General features: G+C 46.8%; 1 protein-coding gene across 1 annotated transcript in view; it reads left to right on the plus strand.

The window, feature by feature from the left end:
- Positions 1-22,493, plus strand: part of LOC120237306 (calcium-activated potassium channel subunit alpha-1) — a 549,540-nt gene that overhangs the window by 223,569 nt on the left and 303,478 nt on the right. The window contains exon 2 of the mRNA XM_039240526.1: positions 2,419-2,580. Coding sequence (XP_039096457.1) covers positions 2,419-2,580 — 162 coding nt within the window. The remainder of the gene's footprint in view (positions 1-2,418; positions 2,581-22,493) is intronic.

Consider the following 22,493-nt stretch of genomic DNA (forward strand, 5'->3'; position numbering starts at 1 on the left):
TCCACAGATGTCATCAAGTGGCACCAAATGTGCCCACTCTGTGGCTCCCCAACTACAGCCTCCTCTTAGGCGATTCCAGCTCCCTGGGGCCTAATACACTTAGAACTCCAGCATGAGCACCCAGTGCTGATGCTCCTTGTGCCCTCCTGCTTCTCTGAGCCGTGGAGGCCAGAAGGGAGGACGCTGTGTCAGGAGCAGCTTCCTGCCTGCGAGTCCCCAGGAGGATGACTCATCCCGTGTCGCTCAGCTTTACCTTCCTCACTCTGCCCCATCCCCACTCACTGCAGACAACAGTTTTCACCTCTGCCTTGGTTTCTCTCCTGTGCTCCAGCTCACAATGTCTCCAGTGCCTGTTTGCCTAGAAAATTAATTCTGTTTTATGAATTTTTATAAAAGTTTATTTGTTTTCAGAGAGAGAGCGTGCAGTGAGGAGGACAGAGAGGGAGAGAAAGAATCCCAAACTCGTGGAGCCGGACTTCGGGCTCAAACTCACTTTCTGTGAGATCATTACCTGAGCCAAAACCAAGAGTCAGATGTTTAACCAACTGAGCCACCCAGGCGCCTCTTGAAAATTAATTTTAAGGTTTTAAATGGTGAATATAGTTTGCTGGCATCTTTTTATACATCTGTACCTGCAGAAATAATCTCAGTAGGTATTTGAGCAGGGGGCCCATTTAAATTTAAATTTTATATAATGAGTATGTGTTTAGTATAACTGTGTGCTGTGTAAAAAGTATGTTGTTTATCTGAAATTCAAATTTCTCTGGGTGTCCTGTATTTTGCTTGCTAGTCCTAAGCACATTGTGAAGGGCTGGTTCTCATAACACTTTTTCACTTGTTCATTCATGTTTATAGAGCCACCTGTATTCAAGGCACGCTTTTAGGCACTCAGGGTACAGCACTTGGTAGGGGAGGCAGACTGTAAGTAAAAAATAAAACCAAAAGGTGGTGCTGTTGGAATTTAAAATTTTTTGAAATGTTTATGTACCTTTGAAGGAGAGAGAGTGAGAGCGAGAGAGAGAATGAGAGCAAGAGAGAGAGTGAGAGTGAGAGCGAGAGAGATAGTGAGAGTGAGAGCGAGAGCGAGAGAGAAAGAGAGAGAGAGAGAGCACCACTGCGGAGGGGAGGGGCAGGGAGAGAGGGAGACACAGAATCCGAAGCAGGCTCCAGGCTCTGAGCTGTCAGCACAGATCCTGATGCAGGGCTTGAACTCACGGACTGTGAGATCATTACCTGAACTGAAGTCAAACGCTTAACTGACTGAACCACCCAGGTAGAGTTGGAATTTTCAAAGGCTAGGCAGAGAAGATTTCACTGAAAGGTGGTATTTGAGCAAAGACTTGTGGGAAGTGAGGGAGTAAGCTGTGACCTTCTGTGGGAAAAGAATGTTTTAGGCAAAGGGCACGTTGTGTACAAAAGTGTGCAATTTAGGGCCCCATGTGGGGCTCAGTTATCTGAAGAGGTCAACCTTGTTTCCTGAAGCATGTTTTTAACCATGAAAGGAAACTTATTCTCTTTTGTAATTAAAAAGGTCTGGGGGTGCCTGGGTGGCTCGGTCAGTTGAGTGTCTGACTTTGGCTTAGGTCATGATCTTACGGTTCGTGAGTTCAAGCTCCACATCGGGTTCACTGCTGTCAGTGAGGGAGCCTGCTTCATATCCTTGGTCCCCCCTCTCTCTGCCCTTCTCCACTTGTGCTCTCCCAAAAGTAAATAAAACACTTAAAAAATGTTATTAACAAAGTTCTGGTGTGGATTTCAGGTACAGTTGGATTCAAGTGTTCAAAGGATGACATTAGTATTCTATCACGTCTCCTAGTTTCCTTTGTGGTGGCTTTATTCTCAGGGAAGGGTTGCCTTTCCTAGTCTTTCCAGCAAAAGTCCCAGGCTTGAATTGGATTGGGTTGGCATGGGTCATGTGACCATCACTGGCTCAATCTCTGTTGCCTGAGGGATGGAATGGAGTCTCCATTCCTGGGACCAACGTGGGCCTTCAGTTCCTTTTGAACTACATAGATCGAGATGAGTAGATGGGGATTTCCTGCAGGAAGATAGGGTGCTCCTGTGAGAAGGGGGTGAATGGTGGGCATCATGCCAACCTCACCTCTTTGTAGTCCCTCCATGACCCGAGACAGGATGTTTTCCCTGCTGAGCTTCGTGGTTTTTTTCCTTTCAAGTGGAAAGAGAATAATTTCATTCTTCTTTCTTTCACAAAGATATTTTAAGAGGAAATAAAGACTCTTTTTAAAAAGATTAAAAAAAAAAAATCAAAGCCATAGTCTGTCCCAGCTCCTCACCCCATGTACCTTCAAGCCAACATCCTCATCAGCCAGGACCTTTCCAACTCTGATTCTTTTGGGCAGGTTGTGTTTACGAAATCCAGTTGGTTCCTGTTCTCAACCCTGTTCTCTCTGTTGCCAGGAGGCCCAGAAGATTAACAATGGCTCGAGCCAGGCGGACGGCACTCTCAAGCCAGTGGACGAAAAAGAGGAGGCAGTGGCAGCCGAGGTCGGCTGGATGACCTCTGTGAAGGACTGGGCGGGGGTGATGATCTCTGCCCAGACACTAACTGGCAGAGTCCTGGTGAGTCTCCAACTGCTTGAACTCAGGGAGGCCTGCTGTCTGGCCCATGATCCCACCATGTTTCCTGGGTCTTCTCTAGCCTACTGACTATTGGGGAATGGGGGTGAATAGTGGGTCATGGGGTAGAGGCTGGCTCCCCTGTGCACATAAGCCAGGAGTGTGAGGGAGATTTGCAGAATGGGCCAGCACCTGGGGCTAAGAGGGTACACTGAGGAGGATATAGAACATATCTTCTGCCAGCAGAGTAGGTGTGTGCGTGCATGCACACACAGGCGTGCACACAGACACCCATGTGCACAGACACACACGCATGCACACAGCTTGATAATCTTGGAGAGGAGAAGAGAGTCAGAGAACTGTGCTCAGAATTCCACCGAGAGCCCATAAATGATAAATGCCAGGATGCATAGAGTGCTCAATATATGCCCGTTCACTCTGTCAGGTCTGCTCTGGGTCAGGAGTTTCCCTGAGAAGGAAGCTGCATTCCAAATGATTTCTTGTTACGATTCTGGAAGCTGTTTTGTACGGGCTGCCCTTCCTGGGCTTGAAGCTGAGGCTTGGTCAAGACTCATTTGGCTTAAAGATTGAATAGGAATGTCCTGACAGCTGGGTAAATCAAAGATCAGGCAGGGCCATTGGAAGATAGGTGCCACACCCAAGGTGTTTCATGGTGAGAGTTCAGTGAGGAGGTGACAATAGGTGTGAGGAGATGGGAAAAGTTTCACCCATCAGAATCCTTCTTGGGGAGAACTCTACGTTATGTTTGGGATAAATATCTCGCAAACTGTTGAGGGAGGGACTATGACAGTGAATGTCATGCTCACATCACAAAGGTGGTGGCCAAAGTCATCAAGGAGGACAAGGTTCTGTTAACTGAGTGAGCTTTTGGCAGCCGAGCCTTCTGGAAAGTCTGGAAGCCGTGGCTGATGTTAATTGCTGGCACCATAGAAATCGGAGAGGTTTAAAGCTGGGGTTCTGGAGAGGAGAGAGAGCAATTGGTGAGGCCAGATTCTGCATGGAGGAGGGCAACCCGGGTCTGTAGGACCCAGGAGAGACCGGGTGGCAAGGAAGCGTCTAATGCGGAATTGTAGGTTGCTTGCCACGGCCTGTGCTGTGTTACCTCCATCCTCACCTCCCTGCACAGTCTTCTGCAGTAAAGGCTCTGTTGCTGTTTGGTGCTTGTGTATAAGTGGATTCTCTGGGAAGCAGATGGAGGGTGAATTCTGGGTCTGGGCGTTCATGGGGAAAGAAATGCAGGCAGCACATGCTATCCCTGTGCTAGTGATGGGGGGCAAGGAACAGCAGACCGTTTGGTTGCACGAATGCAATGCCAGTCACTTCCACATGGCCACTGTAGAAGCTCTGATTATCTCCATTGGCAGCAGCTGAGAGTTACCAGGATGACTCAGCTAGGCGTTCTTTTGTGGCCCTGTGGAAAACAAGGAATGATCTACTTCCATTGTACCATGGATGGAAGTTATTGAAAGAATGTATGAAGAAGAAATGCTGAGTACAAGCATCCTGTGGGTGTGGATAGGGGGTGCTGAGTGTGGGGACATAGGGGCCATCAAGAAAGCCTTTGTGTCGCTTCACAGGGAGGAGCCTTTGAGCTAAACTCCCATTTCGAGATGAACTGAGCACATGCTTGATGACAGAGAAGATATCGGAGATAGAAGCATACCTGAGCTTAAAAACAAGAAAAGGACCACTTAGTGGGACAGAAGCTGAGAAGAATACCTAAATAATACATAACAAAACGGAGAGCATTTGAGATGAGCTTTGAACTGTGAGCTGGCATCTTGAATGTCCACCCAGTAGAGGGGGTCATCCCAAAGAGTGAGGGAACAGTGGCAGCAGAGAAAGGGCGTGGAACACAGAGGGACTGAGGTCCAGACTGAGGGGATGGAAGACCAGGAAGATGGGCTGGCGGCAGCTCGTCAGATCTTCAAATGCCCAGCTGAAGAATGCGGACTGAATTTTGTAGGAAAAGGAGATTTTGAGGGAGGGCCATTGTGATTGGTGGTTGTACAGAGAGAAATACAAGGGGACAAGTAAGGAGCAAATTGGTGAGGCGGGAGCACGACGTGCTAGGATCCGTCAGGACAGTGAGCTACTGCGCTGGGGACAGGCCAAGAGCAGATGACCACAGGGGACCCGCCACAGCAAGGCCTCAACGAGCACCACGCAGTACAGGCAGATGGGTGGATGTGGGTGGTGCTGCGAAAGCAGAACTAAGAGGCCAAGGACACCAATAGTTACGTAGATACTCCTACTCACAGTAACATTATCGAGAGCCTCCGGTGAGCCAGGCTCTGTGTGAGGCACTGTGCATTATGATCAGGTTGAAGGGCAAGGGCCGTGTTGTATTTGTTCCATCTCTCCTGTTTGCTGTTGTGTTGTCAGGGTTCATTACAAGGAAGCAGGCAAACCAGTCTTATCAATGGATTTGTCTCCAGTTTACATTTGAGGAACCCAAGGCATAGGAAGGGCAGTAACTTACCGAAGAACATACAGCCTCAAGTCGCAGAGCCAGGCTCGTACCTGCAGGCCTCTGGACTCCCTGTCTAGTGCTCTTTCTGTGTCATGAGTTCCCCAGAAAAGATAATGCCTCTTCTTTTCCTAAGCCACTGTCAGCTGTCGCTTTGGCTGTGACATTTTGACATTACTGTCTGAGCCAGTTAGGTCCTGAGGCGGTTTGGCCTGATTCGCTTAACATTTGCATGGACAAGCACAGCCTGCCTACGCCTCTCTGCCCCTGATGCCAGCTGCTCTCTGAAGGTCTCCTTGGAGAAAGTCCTGCCGGGGCTGGTCTGGCCCACACATAGCAGGCCTGATGCCACTGCACACAGAGAGCGGGCGTCTCAGTACCTTCGGAACAGGCCTCTCCTTTAGGGGAAGGCGGGTCTTTGCTCTGAGTGAGGAGCATATTTCACATAGAAGTCTCCGTGCGCACGACAAAGCAGCTCTGTCTGTTCCGAACCCAAAGCTGTGTTTGTCTGGAGCTGTCCAAATGTTTATCCTTGCAACAATGGGATTAAAGCAAGACTAGACACCCAGCAGTTCAGAGTTCCCTTATTTGATGTTTAATTTTTTTGGACACATGGCTTCAGGAGCTTGGCTGCCACACCTGAGCCCCTTCCTTACCTGTCTTATTGTCACAGGCGAGAGTCTCAAAGTGAGGAATTGTGGGTAAGGCCCAGATTGGGGAAGATTCTCTAGACGACCCCAGCACATCTGTAGATTCACCTGCTGTCTGGGATCTCTCAGACGAGCACATCATTCATTCAGCAAATGCTTATTTCTCACCTGCTCCAGACACTATTCTAGGCCCTGGGCATAAGGTGATGAGTATCAGAGATCTAGGGTGTGAACTATTTATATTGATAGACTAGATATAAGGTTGTCGAGCTCAGTGTGAATAAGGATGAATGATAGTCACCACTCCCCAGTGCTTTTTGTGGTTCACACCTGGAGCATTGGGTCTCAAAATACCTGCCTGCTGCTCCCACCATGGTAGTCAGGCTTAGCTTCATAGGAACAGCAAGACTGGATAGCGCCTTCTCTTGGAGCACACGGTGGAGGGGTTCAGCATCAAAGTGGACACCAGGCTGTCAAGGGTTACTGCTTCCATTATCAATAAAATTTTTTTAATGTTTATTTATTTTTGAGAGACAGAGAGCAACCAAGGGAGGGGCAGAGGGAGAGGGAGACACAGAATCCAAAGCAGGCTCCAAGCTCCGAGCTGTCAGCGCAGAGCCAACGTGGGGCTCTAACTCACGAACTATGAGATCATGACCTGACCTGAAGTCAGATGCTTAAGGACTGACCCACCCCAGGTGCCCTTCCTTTATCTTTTTAAAAAATTAAAAATATTGATCATTTTCTGGTTATAAAAAGGGTGCACGCTTATTTCAGAATTGGGGAATGTGCTGGAAGAATTGAGGACAAAATCTGCTTTGGGACTTGGGGTTGGCCCACACTGAGGTACATTTCAGGGGCAGTAAATGCCATGGAGATACTTCCTAGCTGTTTGGGTGTTTCTGGGGCTTCACTCCATCTCATGTTACCCCTTTTATGCACAGACTCTAGGGATAAGTGGTTCTCTGTGCCAGGGATTGCTGAGGTCTTCTGCGGGCCTTCAGCGAACACCGTAAGTTGGGAAAGGGATCCTGGCCCTCTCCGTGTAGTGGCTTCTGAGAGCCAAGTTCGTGGCCACTGAAAGCACACAGCATCTCAGGATTTACAGTCTACATGTTCACACCCCTCTGACTTCACGTCTGTGTTTCTTTGCTCATTTTTCCCTTTGTCCTGATTTCCTTACTCTCTCCTATTCAGACTTTACATGTATGCGGCTATGTGCTACATTACAGTTTTGTGAACTAAACTAAATCTTTCTAAGAATAAGGCAGTATAGTTAAGTGGGCAAGAAACTGAGCAGGCTTTTGTATTGTTTGGTTGTACTTTATAGAATCATTAGCCAAAATCAGTACTGGAGATAGTCTAGTTCAGGGTTGGTAAGGTGTTAGGTTAAGGGCCAGATAGTAAAGATTTTAGGCTTTGTGGACCATAGGGACTCTGTCACAACTACTCAGCTCTACCATTGTAATTTGAAAGAGGCCATGGACAATACATAAGTGTGACTGTGTTCCAATAAAACTATGAAAATAGGTGATAGGCCAGATCCTTTTTCATAGACATAGATTGTGGCCATGGTCTATTCAATTCCTTATTTAGTAAATAAAGGAATTGAAGGACAAAAATTAGAAGGCCTTCCTTAGGAAGGAATTTTCTAAGCTTATACAGCACAGGAGTGACAGTCCTGGAGAACCCATTTGTAATGAGGAAAGTTACAGACACATACATATCCTCACCCCATCTCTGTTAAGCATCTTGTTTCTAAATATTCATATTAATTTCTACATTGATCTCAGGCCATATCCTTAAGAAAAAACTCTGTCTCATGTCCAACCATGGCCTCACTTCTAGGTGTGAGCAGCCGAATCTGCATTGCCTGGGCTGAAGCTCAGTCCCTTTACACATTCAGTGCTTTGTGCTTCTCTTTAAAGACTGGTTTTGCCTATACAATCATCAGCTCCTTGAGCAAAGATAGAACTCATAGAATTCACTCTTTTTGATTATTTCCCCCATATTTACCATGCCACTACATTTAAATATTGCTCTGGGAAACATATAAATCTAATCCATGAACTGAGAAGATAGGCTACTTGCTTTACTGTCATTGGGATGATTTATTAAAGAAAGAGAAAGAAAAACACCAGTCTTTCCCTTTATCTTCCCCAAAACATCGCATGTGTGGCATTTTACATTAACATTATATACATAGGCTGGGCCGTTCTCTCTATCTCCTAGGGCCCAAAAGAAAATATGTATCAGCTACGCCTTTCAGATAGAAATAATCCTATTGGTTTGATAGAGTTAAATAGACACATTCTCTGCTGGGCCATTTGCACATGAAATTGGACTAGTTGAACGAGATGGAGGTGCACACGGGCATATACTTAATCAAATATGTGACATTTATTGCCTTCATTTCTCCCTTTAGGTGACTCATGGTGCTGCTGACATTTCTCATCAGCATCCTCTACTTTGCTTTTGCAGGGCTGCCTGGTGGCAAATTCACACACAGCTCACATTTCCATATCTGTCTTCCTCTCTTCCAGCCCCCCTCCTCCCTTTTACTGCATTTTAGGCAAACCTGCATAAAATTTTTATATCATCTACAAATGTCCTGTGTGGCAGAAAGACCAGTGGTGTCATGGGCCTGCATCCTTAGTAAGAATGTTCTCATAGTAAATAGGTGGATCCTGATGTCTGTGCACTTGGAGTAAATTGAGATTTTGTTTGAGGTTTTTTTTTTTTTTTTTTTTTAACTCCCCTAAGAGAGACTTCTTTAAGGGAAATGCATGGCAGAGTTTATATTTCGGATATGAATCGGTAAGTGAAGGGAGGTGTGCTTTCTTTATATCATTAAACACGAAATGTTGTCTTCACCTGTCCAAAGATGTACTAGACTGCACTAGGTTTGTTACTGGTGACGCAGCACCATTGGGTGGGAAACCGTGAGTCGCAGAAGTCACTGAATCCAGCAGGCACTCATGATAGGTGGTGAGCTGTCTGTCACTGGAGATGTTCAAAGAGAGGCGGGATCTCATTTGGTGCTGTTGCTGACAGTTGGTCGGACTTCATCCTCATTGCTTTAATTAGGTTCTATAGAAAACTAGATCTAGGAGATGCTCTTGGATAAAAATGATTCCCTGGAACTTAGACAGACTTCATTTCTCTCCCTTTTATGAGATTGTCGATGCATATCAATGTATAAGGCTCAAAGATGTCCTGCAGTAAGAAGGCAGAAAGACTTTGCTTTGCCCAGCATTTCCCATTCCTGTTTCACCATGGAACCCTTTCCACATGAAACACCTGTAAGGCATCATAAAGAACGCACTTTGGGAAACACTTAAATAGCCCAGGCATTGGCAAACTGTAACCCACGGGCCGAATCTAGCTCATTGCCTGCTTTGTACGGCTCACAAGCTAACGATGGTTTTTACATTTTTAATAGTGTTTTAAAAAATCAAGAGAAGAATATTTTGTGACATGTGGTATTATATGAAATTCAAATTTCAGTGTTCATAAACAAAGCTTTATTGGGACATAGCCATGCTCACTCATTTACATATTGTCTGTGGCTGCTTTTGCAACGTGCTGCAACGGCGGAATTGAGTAGTATCCACAGAGTCCAAAATACCCGCCAGCCTAAAATAGTTCCTGTCTGGCCCTGTACAGAAAAAGCTCGCCAGCCCCTGAACTAGACCATTAAGTTCCCCTCTGCTCCAGGACTGTGTCCAGGCAGTCAGCAGGCCCGGCCCCATGGTTCTCCATAGCACAATGGATTAGGTGTACCATCTAGCCCCTCAGGAAGACATTTATTTCACAGTCTAAAGCAAATGATGTGGCAGAGATGGGGAGACAGAGGCCAGAGCCAGGTGGGCCTCCAAGTTCTACAGCAGGTTCCTGACTGGCTCAGTTTATGGATTTCCCCTTCCCGAGGTCAGTGGAATGTGTCTGGGAATTCTGTGGCAGGATCACTCCCTATATCTCTACCTGCCTGCATCCCCTGCATTCAAGCCCACCCCAGGCCCTGCCCAGCAGCCCAGCGTCCAGACCCTGCCATGGAGGGCACACCTGGTTCAGGCCTGTAAGCCAGGCGCCTCGGCCACACTGGCTGCTAGTCTACCCTGCTGGTCTGCAGGCCATGTGCTCCGTGAGCCAGCCTCTCCAGTGCATTCTATAAAGAGCAGCTATTAATTTTACGGGTTGGTGTGTTGGCTCCTCTGGCCTCCCCTGTGAAAATGTGAAAATTCAGAAGTGAATCCTCGGATGGCTCTGGGAAGAGGAAGAACCTTCTAGCCCAGGAGCAGCCTGCTTCATCTAGGCTGTTTCTCTTTGGCTCCCAGGGGCCTCTGGGCTCTGGTGGCAGGTTCTTCTGCCCCGTAGCCGCTCTCCTCTGGGGTTTTTATGAGGGGAGCGGGTGCCTGGGTTGTCCTCCTACCTTATCTGTCCATTCCTTTACCTATATCCCTTCATCCGTCTGTCCTGTGCACGACCTTTATTGGTGTTCCCCAGCACACAGGATTAATGTAGCACAAAGTAGATGTCTGATAAATAAGGCAGGTCTTTCCCTTGCTTCCTTCACCCTTGCTTCTGTTCTTTCTATTTCAGCCTCTGTGTCTGGGCTGGGAACCAGGAGCCCTGCCCCTTTGCTAAGCCAGCATTATCTGACCTGGGGCTCCTACTCTCTTTTGATTTTCATCTGGCTCTTTATGTCTTTTCCTCATTTGATTGGAACCAACAAGGAGGATAGGTAGAGCACTCGGCATCCCCGGCATCCTTCTTTCTTCTCTTCCTGGGACACGCATCCTCAGGAAAGGATGCTGAGGGCTGTTGTGCATGGTAGGAACCCAGACGCTGCAGCTATTCTACTGAGTCCCAGATCTGCCACCCTCTAGGGCTTTTACCCCGGGCTAGTTGCTTCCATTTTGGTGCCTCAGGTTCTTTATCTGTCTAGTGGGCTTAGTAATAGTCCCTGCTTCTTAATGGTGTAAGGACATGATACATCGATGCATATTTGATATTTAGGAGAGTGGCTATTACATGGTGGGTGCTTACTAAGCATTAGCTATTATTATGTTTGTCACTGTTGTGTGAGCCCAGTGACACGCCGTGGAGGAAATGGGCCAATGTGGAGACGCACAGGGGTAGAGAGAGTGGAGGATAAACCCTTTCCTGCAACAGAGACAGAACAGCCTTTGGACCTCACCAGAGTCAGACGATCTCTCAGAATGCCGAACCAGCTCTGGGCATGGCCATGGTCTAAGAATCTCAGGCAGGCCGTGGTTTGGGTCTGGCCAGCTGATGATGTTTGCTCCATGCACACAGTTCAGGCCCTGTCATTTCTGAAGCTGGCTCATGCCAGCCTGACTCACTAATGTCAAGGCGGCCAGGAAATTCTCACTTCATGCAGGCTCCGGACCTGGCTGAGGTCCACCCTTGGAGCCATACATTGTAGGTGTGTGTGCCAGAATAAATGTCTTGGCAGGATGACAAATGGGTCTAGTAAAAAGGGGGTCAAGTGCACTCACTGTGGTCCCCATGTCTAGTCCTTCCTGGAGTGGGGCGAGGCTGCCAGACACAGAGATGGTTTCAGAGAACACATCATCCCTGGTATGTGGGGAGGCGTCTTGAACATTCATTTGGTCGGGCAGCAGCTACAAGTCTGTTGGAAGGATGCAGGGAAGTGTGCTGTCACCAGGAGAGGACACAGATTCTGCTGTACATGCAAGGCATCTCCTTTGAGCTCTTCATTCATTCCTTCAAACATTCCTGGAGGATCTGCTGGGTATCAGAAGTTATTTAAGACACTGGACACATGTTGGTTCTTCTAGCAAAACTTGCAAAGTGAAATCATCCAACGTGTTGAAAGTGCAAATGTTATGTCTGCATTTTGCTACAATGCTCGGGGTGACACGATTTTTGAAGTAGTTTCGTCATAAATCAGAGCCCATGACCTCTCCATCAGTCTCGGATAAGCCTGGAAGCCCGACACTTCTAGTCCCGATCACACATCCTGTGTGTCCCTGCTGCTGGACCGAGGGCCCTGAGCAAATGGGTTTCTACGACTAATGTTAAACTAGCTTCTCTGTTCCCCAACCAGTGAAAGCTGGCACCCCCCTGGAGGCTTTGTCGGAAATGGAAGGTCTGTATTTGGAGCCACCATCTTGTGCTGGGAGAGTTTTCCTGCTTGGCTCTTCTCCTAGGGCCGTTGGAGGATGCCGATGGTTTAGCAGACCCTCTTTGCCAGAAAAATTCCCCAGTGGACTGAGACTCTCCTTGGAGCCTCCATGTCAGCCGTATGGAAGTTCGCTGAGCAGGGAGACTCAAAAATAGAGATGATGCTGATGACAGAGTCGCCAGCCGTTGTCGTTGCCGAGGGCACGTGCTTGGAAAGTCACACTCGGGACCACATGCAAGCTGATGCTTCCAAGTTTAGTTTACGAGGCTATGTTTAGGAGGAGGCAGACTGACTCGTGCCTACAGGCCCCAAACATCCCAATTTGGTGCACTAGAAGCCCCATTTTTAGGGTGTGGGTCCAGAATGAGGCTTTCCTCAGAAAAACAACTGCGTCAGGGGAGTGACAACAACAGAAGCCCACCGTTTGCCCTGGACATTTTATTGCAAACTATGTCCTCTAGAACTTGAGTAGTGAGGGGCCTAGGGCAGAACATTTGCTTGTCCGTCTTTCTTAAGGAATTAGGCCACTTGAAATCTCCATTAAACACACTCAGGCCTTTTAAAAAGCACCAGGCCCATCTCTTTGCTCATCCAGTTAATTTTAGTTCATAAAATTGGCCTGGTGCTGACGTGGAAGATCACGACGAAGCTGGGAAGCTTGGTTCCCAGTTCCCAAACCTGCTGGGACACAGGTCTGCCCCTAGGGCACCTGTCAACTGTATGTGCCTCTTCCCTGGGCAAGCAGACCTCTGGGCCTTCCTTGTTTGTTGGACATGGGTGAATCCAGAAAGTGAATGAACTGGTCATACTGGTTTCTTGCACCTGTGGAGAATCCAGGGTCTAGCAGATTCCCCTGAAGGGTTGAGAAGGCCTCAGCTTTCTAGAACCGTTCCCAGCCTGCCTTAGCAAACAGGCTGAGTTTTGACCTTTTTCCCATTTCTCTTTTTAGCTTGTGTGTAGCTCTTGGTGAAGTGACTGTCCTAAGGCAAACAGGGAGCAACTCACTGGAAGAGGGAGAGGAAGAAAAGACCCTATTCCCACACTACCTTCCCTCAAATTCAGGCTTCACTTACATTAAAAATAGCTTGAAACGGAGGCGGAATCACAATAGGGTGGCGTTTCAGAGGGCAGTCTGCTGGCTTCCGGGCTGCCACAGGAACCCGCTAGGCTTGTCCGTCTCTGGGCCCCAACTTGCACAGGAAGGTGTGGGGTTTGGAATCCCACTGGGAGGGATCCAGGCCCTTCTCCTTGTGTGTCATGCTAGATCTATCTGGAGCTAATTATATCCGCTGGGCACTCACAGGGCCTTCTCTCAGGGATCGTGCCCCAAGCGTGGAAAAGAACTTCCTGCAAAGGAAAGGGGCTGCTTCCAGGAGCTGCCTAATCCCACAGGCACCCATGTGGCCTCCTGGGGAAGTTGCCATAAGGTTATTGTCTACCTCTGGATCTATGAGGTGGGCAACTTGGTGACCTTAGACCTGTCCAGGAGGAAAGCTTAGATCATTAGAAAAAAGGCAAAAAGTTTGCTCACCTAGGTTCATGGGGTGTGTCTCTCTGGGCTTCGGGGATTGGTGATAGTGTTCGAGATCAATTCGAGAAATAAGAGGAGAGGTGACAATCAATTTCTTTCATCTGAGGAACTGCGGTCAGCGGAAAACTAACTGGGTTCTTATCCTGGCTCTGCAGTAACCTTCCTGGTGACCTTAGGCAAGTCAATTCCCTTTTAAGGTCTTGGGGTCTCCAAGACAAAACAAGAGGGTAGCAATAGTTTATTCCCTTGCAGCACCGAATGTTTCTGTTTTCTCTTTCCCTCTACTGTCTTCAATCCATAAAGGCAGCAGGGATTGACCTCAGACCTGTAGTGCACCTGGCAATGTGCCAGGCACTGAGAGAGCTTCAAAAGGAGACAGAAGTGTCGTCTTTTTCTTACCTGCTGGAGTAACTGAAGAGAAGCAAGAGATAGTCCAGTGCCGTGACATCCCCATGTGGCCCTTCCTTGGCTATATGTCTTGTTTGTTTATTTATTTATTTTGAGAGAGAGAGAGAGAGCGCGCACCAGCAGGGGAGGGGCAGAGAGAGAGGGAGAGAGAGAATCCCAAGCAGGGGGCCGATACGAGGCCCAAACTCACAAACTGTGTGATTGTGACACGAGCCCAAGCTCAAGAGTCAGGTACTTAACCAAGGGAGCCACTCAGGCACCTGTCGTTTAAAATAAAATCCGAAAGCCCCTCTGTGATAAGGCCTCCACCTCACACTCACCTAGGAGTCTTTTTTTTTTCTGGACTTCTTTCCAGATGGATCTCGGTAAGCAGAAAGGGAAGCTTCTGGCCGAGGGAGCAGGGCCTGTGAGCGTGGAGTCAGCTGGGAAGAAGGATGCCTTGGGAAGAACGGTCACATCCCAAAGGCTAGGCCTTCCTGGGGAAATGCGGGCTTCTTATAAACCATTTTGATCTTGGATCCTCATTGAGTTAGCTTTAAACAGTCGGAAAGCTCTGAGGGGATCATGTTCTCACTCGGTAGCCGCACGAGCACCAAAACTGACTTTATGAGCAGGCTTCTTTCTGACTGAGCAGCCTCAGGGTGGGAGACCTTGGTTTAGATACAGCCTCTGTCCGGTGCTTTGCCAGAACTGCAGCTGAGGGAAGTCACCATGTTTCTGGAAGTCTGTTCCTCTTCTGGCGGTAGAAGCAGTACCTGTCAGTAGAGGAGGCAATTTGTTTAAAATAGTGAGAGTGGCAGAAGCACCCAGGAGGGGCTGAGCAGTGAGGAAGATTCCTGTGGCGAACATCGTTGTTTTATTCCTGGAGCAAGGTGGTGCACCCCAGGGGCTGAAGGGAGCCACCAGGCTATCTCCCAGGCTCATAGCAAGGGTGCCAACGCTGTGGGGAGTTGATGGACTCCGCATTGTGGAAGTTCCCCTAATAAAGCTTCGTTTTAGGTGAACTTCGATGAGTTTAAAAAACAACCACAGCAAACCCTCAATTGACTGTTTCAAGTGTTCTAATTAACATGATTTAAGCAAAGACTGTGTGAACCTTTGAGAGTAAGGGCTAAAAGGTTTCCTGGGTGTTAAGTTACAAATCACTGTTCCTCTGATCTGTGCCCACTTTGCAAACTGGTGGGTTTATCTGGTTGTTTTTCCGGAAAATGTCAGTGCTAAAGCAGGTTTCCATAGCATCCTGGTCCAGAGGGAGTTGCTGTACGCGGAGGCTCAGGGTCAGGCTCCAGCAAACGAACCTTACAGAGGCAGCTAGGCAAGCCATCCTTCCTGCCCCCAAAGACACAGCTCCTCTTTCCTGGGGTTTGATAGAGAGATCCAGATAGAGAGACCAGAAATAAATAAGAAACTAGATTCTCTTTCATTTAACTTTCTCTCAGACACAGCCTCTGGTGCTAATTATTTCTGCAGTAGATTTTGTCAGACCTTGAATCCCTTTCCTGTTGCCATAGGTGGTATAGAGATGCAAAATGACATGAAAAACAATCCGCTTTCCTGAAAGATAATTTTGTGTACATTAAACAGACACATTAAGCCATTTATAAGCGAGCTGTTTGTTCTTAGGGATCTGGAGGAAATCTGAATTTCTAATTCCACGCTCTTTTAATAATTTTCAAAAGAACCAACGGTAATAATTAAATGTCTTTGAACTTCCCTAGGCTGTCTTCTGTTCCATGGTCTCAAAGCATATGAAAAGAAATAGAATTCTTTACCTTGATGGACTCCTTAAGAGGGTGGAGGGGATGTTGGCCCTGGAAGGAGCTTTTTAGCAGAACTGGGGGAATTTAAGGTAAAGAGGCTCAAGGTCAAAAATGCCCAAGGTCACTCTGAAAGCTTCAGACACGGAGTGAGGACCTAAAATCCAGTGTTTTCTTCATAGCCTTGGCTGCCAAGACTTGGGAGCAGGCAAAGGAGAGAGAGGCAGGACTTAGTTAAGGGTGTTTGTAATGAGAATATGTGTGACGTGTAGCAGTTTTTGGCTTTGGTGTTCAAGGATTAGAAGAGATCTGATCCAGAGATTGGTGAACATGTCATCTCCTGGGCCCACTCTGATTAATTGGTAGTGGTTCCGAGAATGTTTTGCTGAAGATTCAAGGCTCGGCAGCAAAGACTAATTGAGACTCTGCTCTCCAGAATGCTGTGACTGATTAGTGATTCCTGCCACGAGCAGTGACTGGGGGTGGGTGGGGGTGGGGGTACGGCAGTACCATTGTTATTTACACCTTACTATGCCTTAGCTGTCTCTGTTCTAGATCATTTTCCCTAAAGTTCACTTCATGTGGGATTAAAGTGAGGCTTGTCCAAGATCACATAGTCAGTCCCAAGCAGCATATGGACAAGAACCCATGTTTCCTGACTGTGTCTAGCGTTCGATACCCCAGCTCCATTGGTTAGATCTCATAGAAGCAGAAAGTTGTCAGCTTCCTGTAAGAGCCTTCTTTTTCTTTTCTTTTTTTTTTGTGCTGCAGCCTGATTTTAGTTTCTTCCATCTGGAGACTGGCTTTAGTGTTTGGAGAAGCAGAGGGGGTGGATTTCAGGTCCACAGTGATTCTACAGACAAATAGAAATGCAAGCACAATTTTCCCATTTGTTAGGACCATTCTCAAAGCTCTCTTAAGCACAGAGTAGGTGCTGGTCACAGCCTTTCTCACTGCAAAGCTTTGCCCCTGGGACCCTCTTGGGTTCTACTCCCCAATCTCTGAGGATGCCCGTCCCCTGCTCCACTCTCTGGCACTCCTTGAGATGATTTCAGTGAGGGCTGATGCGTCATCATTCCTTCTCTTGCTTCAGAAACCTTACCTTCTATTTCTTCCCGTCTTCCTGTTTTCTCCCTTACTCTTTTATCTCTTCAGGTATTCATGCTCACATCTTAATGGTTGTGCTTACGAAGATAAATACATTTTGCCTCTGACCAAGAGCAGTTTCTGCCCGGACTTGAACTTAAACGTGTGCAAGAGTGGCTGGAGGGATGCAAGGGTAGAGTCCTCAGCTGTATCCTGGGAGCCATAAAAGTTTGCTAAGATTTTATTGCCTCCATAAAGAAGAAAATAGGATTCCAAGGCTTCAAATACCATAGATAAATAATAAGGAAAACTCCAGCTTTTGTGATAGCAAAGTTCTCTTTACCAGGTTTATGAGTCTTTCTATTGTGGCTGCACCTTGAGGTCTATTTCATTCTGATGCCAGACAGAGCCTTCTCCAGGAATTTATGCAAAACTGGGGCCAGATAGAGGATTTCAGACAATTGGTAAAACTTGGAAGAAGGCTGATAAATGGTGCTCTTGGGCCATAATTCACTCTGAAACTCCTCATCCATTCCTCAATGCTTGCTCCTCCCCATCTAGGCTACTGGGGATTGTAATAGAGCTCTGCGTTAGCTGCGAGACCAGGGCAGGGATTGGATTCTGGGCTTGTGATCAGCAGGGCAGTGTAACAAACAGGGCTGTGTCTGCCTGGACCAGGCAATCTTTCATGCTTGGGGTGACTGGGATCCTTTGTCAGGGTTGAATTTTATCTTCAGTGGCTAACCGGGCACAACTGCAAAAGGCTTAGCTTACATTTCCACGCACTGTTCAAGAGATCTCCACGTCTCACCTTTAGAAACCAGGTGCCATGCTGGGTGGCCAAGAAAGTACCCTGTAAGTGCTCCCTAGAACAGGTTTCTGATTTGAGTGCTTGGTGGGAAACTGATACACATACTTCACGTCCTGACAGTAGCAGAGTCCTTTGGATTTGCCCCCCACACTCCTGCCTCCATTGTCCTGGTTGAAGCCCTGTGGTCTCTTCCTTCCTCCATTATAGCAGCTGCTGTGTCACTATCCTCATTTGGCCCATCCCCTCCCTCTGGCCCATTTTGCATGCTGTTCCCAGATGCCATTTGCCTCCTTAAAGCCAGCTTTGCTTTGGTTTCCCCATGGCTTCAGGCACCCTTAGTAGCTTCTTATGTCCTAAAGCCCAGGCTCGTTATGCAGATGGCCAGGGCTCCCTATCTGCTGGCCCCCACTGCCTTGCAAGCCAGGCTTCCCACTCGTCTCCTCCACGTGTTCCATGTGTTCAAATCCTGTTCACCTTTATGGTGCAGTGTGGGGTCTTCCTTCCTGTGTAACCCAACACTCTTGTACACTATTCACTTACACTTGTGCACGTGACTTGTGTGCCCTATTAAAGACAGTGGCCGGATGGCTAAGGGCACTGGCATTAGAGCCAACCTGGCTGAGTTTGACTTTTGTCTTGCCATGTACTTGTGTGACCTAGAGCCAGTGACAGGGCCAATAATAGTACCTACTTCACAGGGTTATTATGAGGATTAAATAAGCTAATATTTATAAAGTGCTTGGAAGAGCAGTTGGCACAGACTAAATATTATGTAAATTGTTTGTTAAATAAATACAGTAAACCTTAAATTCCTTGAGAACAGGAAACATGGGTTTTAATATGATTATCACCTTTGTCTTATACTGAGCTAAAATACTACTTAACGAGATTGATGTGAGGATTTAAGGGGGAGAGAAAGACAGAGAGAGAGAGAGAGAGAGAGAGAGAGAGATGGAGAGAGGATGAATGCGTGTGAAAGCACTTTGTCATTTCTTTATCAACTGATATTATTGAGTATATGGAAGTACCAGGCTTTGTGCTCAGTAGTTGTTAATGATCCAAATGGAATGAGATAGTTTCAGTATTTAAGGAGCTCACAGTCTAGGGGAAAGGACAGAGATATAAATCTGTATCTAGACATGTTGGCTCTAACTATACGAAGACAAGTACCAGACATTATTCTCATCTCACCCCCATGTTATAGATGAAAAGACCAAGGCACAGAGATTTTTTTTGTAAGTTAGGTAAGACCACACATCCAGTAAGTATCAGAATTGGGATTTAAACCTAGGCTCCTATGACTCAATGGCTTAGGCTCTTTTCACTGAACTATGGTGCTTCTCATTCAAGAAAACGTGAAGGAAGAATGCCTAAAATACAAAAACAGAGCAAACAATAGGTGTTGGCAAGGATGTAGAGAAAAAAGAACCCTCGTGCAGTGTTGGTGGGAATGTAGATTGATGTAGCCACTTTGGAAAATGGAGGTTCCTCAAAAAATTAAAAACACAACTACCACATGATCCGATAATTCTTCTACCAGGTATTTAGAAGACACTAATTCAAAAGGATATATGCACCCATATGTTTATTGCAGCATTATTTACAATAGCCAAGATAAAGAAGCAGTGCAAATATCCATCAATAAGTGAATGGATTAAGAAGATGTGGCATATATATATGTATATGTATACACACACACACACACACACACACACACACACAAACACACAATGGAATATTACTCAGCCATAAAAAATAATGAAATCTTGCCATTTGCAACAACATGGATGTACCTAGAGGGTATAATACTAAGTGAAATAACTCAATCAGAGAAAGACAAATATCATACACTGTTACGCATATGTGGAATTTAAGTAACAAATACACAAAGTAAAAAAAAAAAAGAGAAACAAAAAAGCAGACTCTTAAATACAGAGAGCAAACTAGAGGTTGTTAGTGGGGGTGAGGGGTGAAATAGGTAAGGAGGATTATGGGTATACTTATTTTGATGAGTAGTGAGACGTGTAGAATTGTAAAATCATGATATTGTACACCTGAAACTAATATAAGGCTGTATGTTTATTATACTTCAATTAAAAAAAAAAAAGATGAGTGAAGGAATGAACAAAGGTGTGAACGAATGAATTGGAAGATCCCAGGAATAGAAGATCAAAACAGGGAGTTGCCGTGCGTCCCATGTCAGGTTGGGCAGGTAGTAAACCCCTGAAGCTGTAACCCTTTGCCCAGTCATGCATTTAACATGGTGGACAGGTAGGACAGTTTCATTGCTTCCTTTTTTGGGGCCACCTCACCCCTTTTGTCCTAACTTGATGCCCTTCAGCCATTTCTCTCTGAGACAAGGGTGCCTTTATTTCCTTCTCCTTTGGGTAATACCGAGGACAAGATGTGATGATGGATGGAAAAAGTACTTAACTCTTCACTCTTCGGTCTACTTTTATTATAACGGGCCTGTTTGGAAGGCTTCCAGAGGTACAGGGACAATGTCCCCTGGGCCTCATCAGCCATTGAATGATCAGGGCGTCAGGGAAGTCTGGAGTGAGGCTGGCTGGTTTCCATGGCAACCAGTGCTTGCCTCAGCCCCCCCCCCCCCCCCCCCCCCCCCCCGCCCACGCTTCTCTTTCCACGTAAGCATGTGTTTATTTATTATTGGCTCAGCCCGGGAGTGCCAAGTGGCCGTGCAGGAGCCGTCTGCACCTCCACTGCTGACGTCACTCTCAGTTTGGAGGTGGACCCACAGGTTGGGGATAGAGGCACAAGGTTTGTCGCAGCAGGAAGAGCTCTCCTTTAGGACCCTGAGCTCCTGCTGTCTGTGAGCATGGAGACGGAAATTCCCAGGGTGGGGGTGTTAGAGATGTGGCTCTAAAACCGTTACAGGCAGACACTGCGCAGGGTCCTGCAGTAAACCCCAGACTACCCCGGAGAGCTGCTGGTGACGCACACACCTTTCATAAACAGATCGCTTGCTGTTCTCTGATCTGGCTGAGTGTGCATAGGCTGGAGAAGCTCTAGACCTAGGCCCTGTCCAACACAGGAGCCACTAACCTCAGGTGGCCACTGGGAACTTGAAATACGGCCAGTCCAAATTAAGATGTGCTGTAAGTATAAAGTTAGCATGAAAAGAAAGATGGCAAAATATTCTGAATACTTAATCATGTTTACATCTTGAAATGATAGCATTTTGGACAGTCTATCTAGAACCCAATTTATTTATTTATGTTTGTTTTATTTTATTTTTGAGACAGAGAGAGAGGGAGACACAGGATCTGAAACAGGCTCTAGGCTCTGAGCCGTCAGCACAGAACCCGACACGGGGCTTGAACCCAACAACTGTGAGATCATGACCTGAGCTGAAGTCGGATGCGTAACCGACTGAGCCACTCAGGCACCCCAATCTAGAACCTAATTTAGGTTAAATAACCTTCCTTATTAAAGTTAATCCACCTGTTTATTGTCATTGTTTTAAAATGACACAGGAGTGAGGCCAAAGCCTCTTGTGGTGAGTTACCAGTATCCTAGAACAGAAGCAAGGCTCTCTGAAGAAGGAAGAGTGGGGAAATGGCAGCCAGCACTGTAACCTTAAAGGAAAATGTACGAGAAAATTGATGTATCTGAGCATTAGGTGAAAGCAGTTTGAAGATTTCCTCCTAGACTTGGAATATTATTGTCTTTAAATCTGCTTATGGTTGTAAATAACTCAGTTAAGCATCAAACAGATGTGCCTCCTAGGAAATTTAAAACTACATATGTGCCTGTATTGTATTTCTTTTGACAGTGCTGCTCTGCACTATGGATGGTGAAACACAGGGTCTGGGCTACTCTCTCCCCCTTAGAACTTTGTGCTGCTTTACTGTGTCTTAATTGCTGTGTCTGTGTAATGGGAATAACACAGGTTATGGGTTGAGGTGACACATGTAGGGAACTTAGACTGTGTCTGGCACGTAGGAGAATCTAATGAAGACCAGCCCACCTCGGGGATTGCATGGAGGCCAGTGACCGATCCCAGAGCTTCCAGACCCTCCCCAGCCTGCACACCACTGCTTCTCTGGCAGGCCAGATGCTGACTCGGAGACTCAAGAAATCACCCCAAAGGGAGCTTTTAGTCAGATGTGGTGGTGAGTGCTTATTGGATGGGTTTCTTTCTCTGGATGGTCCCAAGATGACTTTTCCTAGATAAATAGCCGTCTCCTGAGGCTTGTATCAGCTCCATTGGAAATAAAGAGGGAATAAAAGGTCCACAAATGGGCAACCCTTGCTGGGTGCCACCTCATTAGGGTGGATCTAACTTAATTGAACTCAAGCCTGCTGTGCTCACGTGTGGGCTTCTAGGAGGACTGGGTGTTTGAAGCCAGCTAGCCCAGTGCCCTTGCTCTCAGAGCCCCACTTTTTGACTCTCTGTAGGGATGTGTGCCTATCAGCAGGGCGTCTCGAGGGCATCTGAGGGGAAGAAAGGCCTGGAGTTTAAGTTGCTTCTAAGTCAACAGTTGAGGAAAATAAAATCACAATTGACTATTTGGGACCAAAGGCACCCATGCAGGATTTGTGGGGATCCCCTGGGGGTGTGGCATGTTCTTCATGTCATTGAACCTTAGACTGCAATCATTAGATCTTGGCAGACTCTCATCTCAGTTGCAGTCGCTGCCTGTTGCTTAGAGAAGTGCAATGTCAGTGCTAGAAGGCAGCTTAGGGAGTGCTGGGCAGAAGGAGGCTTGGCCTGAGCGCTGAACAGGGGATGTGCCCAGGTTTATATAGTGAATTAGCGTCAAGCATCATGCTTTTCCTGAAGGAGATTTCCTTGTATTTTCTGTGACTTTCAATAATTTCTTAGCAGATTTTCTCCCTATTTTAAATCATTCCTACTTTCAGTTTTCTCTTTTTTCTTTATAACACTCATAATTCTCTAATATAGTATATGCTCTGTTTATTCATTTTATTTATAGGTATGCTGTCCCATCCCCACTAGAATCCAGATTAGCTCCATAAAAGCAGGGT

The sequence above is a fragment of the Hyaena hyaena genome, unplaced genomic scaffold, assembly GCF_003009895.1.
Source record: "Hyaena hyaena isolate Hyena2069 unplaced genomic scaffold, ASM300989v1 scaffold_176, whole genome shotgun sequence".
NCBI classification, from domain to species: Eukaryota; Metazoa; Chordata; class Mammalia; order Carnivora; family Hyaenidae; genus Hyaena; species Hyaena hyaena.